The sequence below is a fragment of the Fistularia commersonii genome, chromosome 32, assembly GCF_037954325.1.
Source record: "Fistularia commersonii isolate RoL2024-O1a breed Wild chromosome 32, RoL_Fcom_v1.0, whole genome shotgun sequence".
NCBI lineage: Eukaryota > Metazoa > Chordata > Actinopteri > Syngnathiformes > Fistulariidae > Fistularia > Fistularia commersonii.
This window is the reverse complement of record NC_141315.1, coordinates 3,928,889-3,934,939: the sequence shown is the minus strand read 5'-3', so window position 1 is coordinate 3,934,939 and position 6,051 is coordinate 3,928,889. Positions and strand designations below refer to the sequence as shown.

The 6,051-nt window shown below is 41.3% G+C and overlaps 1 protein-coding gene across 2 annotated transcripts in view; it reads right to left on the bottom strand.

Moving 5' to 3' along the window:
• Positions 1 to 3,317: 3,317 nt before the first annotated feature.
• adkb (adenosine kinase b) overlaps positions 3,318 to 6,051 on the bottom strand; it is a 112,643-nt gene continuing 109,909 nt past the window's right edge. For both annotated transcript variants that reach the window (XM_086139566.1, XM_086139567.1), the window contains exons 10-11: positions 4,527 to 4,613; positions 3,318 to 4,217 (exon numbers count right to left, since the gene is read on the bottom strand). In XM_086139566.1, the coding sequence (XP_085995692.1) occupies positions 4,093 to 4,217; positions 4,527 to 4,613 (212 nt within the window). In that variant the 3' untranslated portion in view covers positions 3,318 to 4,092. The remainder of the gene's footprint in view (positions 4,218 to 4,526; positions 4,614 to 6,051) is intronic.

Below are 6,051 nucleotides of genomic sequence, written 5' to 3'. Positions count from 1 at the left end.
GTTAATCTACATAGCAGCCTGTGACAAAGTGGTACCCTCCCCCTTCTTCTTCTTCTTCCACTGTAGACATCCCTACTTCAGTGTAGTGGAGCGGACCGTCGCCCCTTTAGTGCGCTCCTACAATGATATTGACAATTTCACTCTCCCCACCACCACCAACACCAGCAGCAGCAGCAGCAGCACCGTTTTTTTTTTTTTTCTTACCTTAAAACACTTCATTTCAAGATGCATCGCTCTTTAATGCCGTTTAACCCCCCACCCCCGTCAACATGCATGTGATTTTTTTTTTTTTTTTTTTTTTTTTTTTGACACAAACACACTTCTTTTTTTTTTTTTTTTTTCTAATTTCACACCGAGCTGCACTGGGCAGTATCACCCAAGGCAGGATATTAAAACACTAACACCCTAATCTGCTAATTAACTTCGCTACGCCCAAGGAAGAGCAAGCAGTAGTTGTGAGTTATAATGTAGATCATTAAATTTTCAGTCTTTAATCCACCACACACACCCTCGACCCCCTCATGCAACAACTCTTTAACTGCGTTAGGAATGTCAGAATGCTCATTTTTCATGTAGTAATACAGATGCAATTAGAGAGATAATTGGTGAGTTCTCATTACATTATAGCACGTACCGCAGTGCACCGGCAGATGAAATGAAAACATTAGCCCTTGTAAAAAAAAAGAAGGCGTATCTCCACCACGTGTAATTTGATTTGCGTTCATTTGTGATCGTAGTTTGGCTATTTCATTAAGGCGCGTCATCATTCGGGGGCTTTTAGGGTTACCTCGACGTCCTTTTTTTCCCTTTTAAACTTTTGCCAAGTTTTCGTGTTCGTAGTTCGGCGTTGCTTTGAATTATTTGCAATACGGAGGTTATATCGAGCAAGTGTTCTGTTCTTTTGAAAGCTGGGGAACGGTAAATCGAGGCCGGTGTCACGACGGAGGCGCTGACCAAAACCGCTTCTGGTTATAATGAATGCCACCCTGGGCCCCAGCAGGTCCTCCGCTGCTGCATGGGTCCAGAGATAATTTGAATTGGAGCATGTGCCATTGCAATCTGCCCATCCCCCCGGCCCGCCGCCCCCCAATCCCTGCCAACTGCCACACTGGTGTTCACAAACACTGCTGCCCATCTGCGGGGCAAAACACTGGCCAGGGCTCGTTTACTCTTTTGCCCGCGCTGGGATAAATAAATAAAGACAATACAACAATACTAATTCTGTCATCAAACTTCACCGGTTCAAATTCGTCGTTCGATTGGAATTTACGCCGACGTAAAGATGCGGATTTGCGGTTATAAGAACGTCTCACTGGCGTCTTCTCTTTTCTAGATGCCAAGGGCTCACAGGCTGCGACAAAAGATGTCACGGCATTGTTAACTGTAAATAAAGGCGTAGATCCGATGTTTGTTTGGTCTCATTCCGTTCATTGAGCGACGCAAAAGTTTACCATGGAAAGTGAGAAAAGTATGTTTAGTAGTTTCCTTATTGTGGCAGGCATTCTCATTACTTAATCATGGCTCCCTCTTTTTGTGTTTGTGTTTTGCCATCTGTCATCTTGAGAAGCAAATGAACCAGCTGCCATGGAGTGTGATCTTGCCCAATCAGAAATGTGGTCCTTTTCAAAGCGCATCTGTGTGAAACCTTCAAAAATGCTGATGAAAATAAAGTGCCTCAAAGTTGGCTAATAACATTTAGGCTGAAGAATGTTTTCACCTAGATACCCCTCATTAGCATAAGCGAATAGACTGCGCCTCATTACAGTAAACCAAGCTTTTGCGCCGCCATAGTAAACCTGGATATTGTTCGAGTCAAATAAAAGGAATGTAACAGGTTCCGCTTTGGTGGGGGGGGGGCAAAAAGTGTTATTCTCGATCGCACTTCTTTGCAGAACAGATGAGTGTGGAATTGTTTTCCACCAAACACTTGCAACGCTGCCCAACACTTCTGCTGGCCCACAGTCAGTAGGAGGCGGGTAGTTGGGGAGGGGCCTTCCTCTGATCCTCGTCTCCAACCCCCAGCGACAGCACAGCTGGGTACGAAGGATCAGCCTAATTTTCTGCTCCCTCTAATGATTGCGACGAAGACCAGCCACTAATCCCTTAACTGAGAAGAATGATCTCCTGTAGCCCTGCAGAGCCGCTCCAGACTTCGAGAGTTCAGTTAGGACCCAGTGAGTGGAGCCAGAACACAAGCCTGGTCCTGCCCCCCCCCCCCCCCGCACATGCACACACACACACACACACACACACACACACTCATTAATGGAGGGTGTTGAGCTATCCAAAAGTGATTAGCATGATAAAGCCTCTGGCTGACAAGATAATGGAGAAAGATACAAACCCAGGGCGTGATTTCACTTTTTTTTTTGGGTGGAACAGGAACAAACTTCATACGTCAAAGCTTACGTAGCATTCATATACATGCATATATTCATGTATATATATATATATGTACATGTACAGATACATGAGTCTTACTTCTGTGAGATTCGTATTGTTTTATTTGGATGAGGACAAAGAAAACTTTCTGGTTGTGTAACAAAACCACTATGTTTATAACAGACTATCACATCCATAACATTGCAATTATACAACTGAGATATTTAAGGGCTACTCAACTGAAAATGTACGATTTTGAGAATCACAACACTCAAGCCCTGCAGGCGAGAAACATGGCTCTGAAAAGTTTGCAGCTTGTTGGCTTGCAAAGGCTGCCACTCATGGTTCACACTGCTAATTACTACTAATACACTACTCGTGTGTCACAGCGTTGCCTCCTCACAGCCCTGAAGCTCTTAAAGGAAGTTGTGTAATTGTCTCCACCGCCAAGGATACATTTGCACCTGGGTCTCTCTCACTGAGCAGGATTACATGGAAACTACAAGGCTTAGTTTCGCAAAACCCGGTAAATGGGTTTAGCCCGAGTCAAGGCACAGGATGGACCCTCGGTTTAGGCATTCTGGTTGGCGCGGTGTATACAGAGCAACTCCTCGACAACATTCTGAGAAGATGGCTGACGTAAGGTCATAGGATCGGACTGATTTGTTTAAGTCATGGACTTCTGATTTGATCTTTTTAATGTCATGACACCGAATTGATTTGTAAACAGGTCTTAATGACTTTTTCCCTTCCATCTCTGAAGGACAGTGAGCCTCCGAATCATAGATCCATGTGTTCAGTATCCAAATAATTGGAAAACATTATGGTTTACGAATAAACCTCGGACTATTATCGCTTTGTTTTTAAGCTTTGTGGCTTGGAGAATAATTCATACACCGATCGATGGGAGAGTAACGCAGGGATGGCCTGGGATTTTAAACATTTTCCTTTCTTTAATGCCTGGTAACACTTTAAATCACTTTTCACATACTCACAACAAAGTGATTGATTTTAGCAAGCATATTAGCAATTCATTGATTCCAACAAAGTCATTAACATTCTATTTTGAAAATAAATACATTTTTTCATCATTATATTCCAAATGACTGCTCATTGATGGCAAGTAAGTATGACATTGTCGCTGAATTACAGTCTTCCTGTGTTTTATTCAGTGTGAACCAGATGAAGTGTTAGTAACACAGATATAGATATATGTCTTATTTGTTGCAAATTATTCCCCTGTACAATGAAGCATCAAGATGTCATACAAAAAGACATGTAAGCTATATTGCAGCTAATATGCATGCTAATAATTAACTAGTTGACAGTGAATATCTGTGTTGAAAAATAAAGTGTTACAAAAATATCTGTATGTTTTCATTTCCGTTCAAACCTGGCCTGAGGCGAGCCTTACTAACTGATGCAGTACTTTGGATAGTTAAAGACCCTTATGACAGTGAGTAATTGACAACCTAATAGTAAACTTTCAGGAGTTGGAATGTTCCTTCATATGACTTTATTATGTCAATGTCTGACTTCTACATCACTGAGTCTTACTAAACTTGTTCAGGTGTGATCAGATACTGTTATCAAGCTGCATCATTTACGACCATGCAGTCATCGTGAATAGAAAAACATGTAAATAATATCCTGAAGCGTACATATACAATTATCTCGCGCAAAACACAAATACGCTTTCGCTCAAGCGGTTCATTGAAAGTCTGGGCTCTCCGGGAAGGTGCATCCGACTCGTCTGATGATGACATTGGCGGCGTAATGTCCAGCTCGGATACACTCTTCCAGTGCGTGATCTTGCACCAGTGCTGAGAGGAATCCTGGATGGAAAGAGTAGCAGAGGTCGACCCCTTACCATCGATCATCTCCAAAGCATTTCAAGCATCAATATTCAGCCACTGCTAATGGCATCTGGAAAATTAGACTGTCAATTTGCCCTCCGTAGGAACCAAATGATGACTGTTTTATATAGCATTATGATCAACCCATACAGAGTAAAAACAGCAAGCTAAATGCCATGCTCACATAATGCTGAGATATTACTACATTACATAGTTGACCAGTATCAAAGGTTAATTGGGACTGCATAAAGGAGCCAAGCTGTGCGAAGGATTAGTTTCATGCCATACCTCCCACAAAGGCGTCTCCTGCACCATTAGTGTCCACAATGTCATTCTGGTCGATGTCCAAAACAGGGAACATGGTCACCTTCTCACCTGAGGTCAGGAAATAGGGCAGCGGTTACTTAAAGATGAGCAAAACACATTTTTCATTCCTGTTATAGACAATTACACGTTTGATTGCAACAGTATATTCAGTATTTTTCCTTGTTTTGAATAAGGATTGTTTGTCATCTCACTACATATGCATGTCTAAAAAAGCGATTATGACTCAGACCCCCGTTTAAGACGCCCTCCGACCAAAATTTCCTGTCTTGGAACAGTTGTTATGTTATCACCTGTACTATGTTCAACAAGTCTGATGCGTCAAGCAATCAAAGTGCCCAAGTGATGAAGCTAAACTACTTGTGCTGCTGTGTTTTTACATACTACTCAACTACACAACAGCTTTTGACAAGTTAAAAGAATACTCAACGGTTAGAAAAAAAATTGAATAGGATCTCTCCGGCACTCAAAGATTATAGTGATATGATTTCTGTCGCATAATGCCGCAGTTGCTTGTATAGTCAAAAACCCTAGGAATGTAAACAAACCTATGTTTGCTAACATTTAGCGAGCCTCTACCATTAACACTTTGTCAGCTTAACTAATGTCAACATCACTTTTGAAGTGGTGTTAACCTACTGAGAAAACAAAATGACAGAAGGGAAATGATCATCCACCGAGCAAGTTAATCTTGGAGGGGATAAAAAAAAAGGAAATCAAATCAAGTGTCTTAAATTAAACTCTGACTTTTTTAATTACTACTTGTACATGTCAAGTCGCATTATGTTTCATTTCTTGTAAATAATTGTGTACAGAGCCTGTTTTAGTTTTGCTTTGTATCATTACGGTTATCAGAGCTTGTGAAAGCACACATGGTTTGAATCTTACAGCACTTTGAGGCCAATTATCTTTGGCTAGTATGGCTTTGTATGTGCAATATCCAAAGGTCCAAAACAAAAGTCTTTGCAATGACTAGAAAACAACAAAAAGAAACCAACCAAATTCTGATATTTAATCTCTTACTAAATAGTGATTAATTTCCCAAAGAAATATTGCATCAGTCCTAATGGATAGTTGAATAACATGAAGTGACTGACAGCAGCACCGTGCAGATGCCCTGCACAAAAGCGACAGATAATCAAATCCAACAACCTTTAAAGCTCTAAATGGCTGCTCCGATGAATTGAGAAATATAGCAACAAGAGTTACTGTGTGTTATTTCCATTCAAAACACAATCCATTGAATAAGGTGCTCTTTATTATCTTCGGCGAATGATATTGCTTCAATTATCAGTGGCATATGCACTTCAAAGGGGCTTCCAGTTTAAAGGGTTGGGTGGGCTGGGACCGGGGCCGGGGGGGGAGTGGGGACAAAAAAAAAAAAATCTACCAGATGACAAAGTCTTGAGGTGTAGAGTGACATTAAATCAGCAACTTATGTCAGAACAATGTAAACCACACACACAATCTTCAAACAATCCGAAAGCTC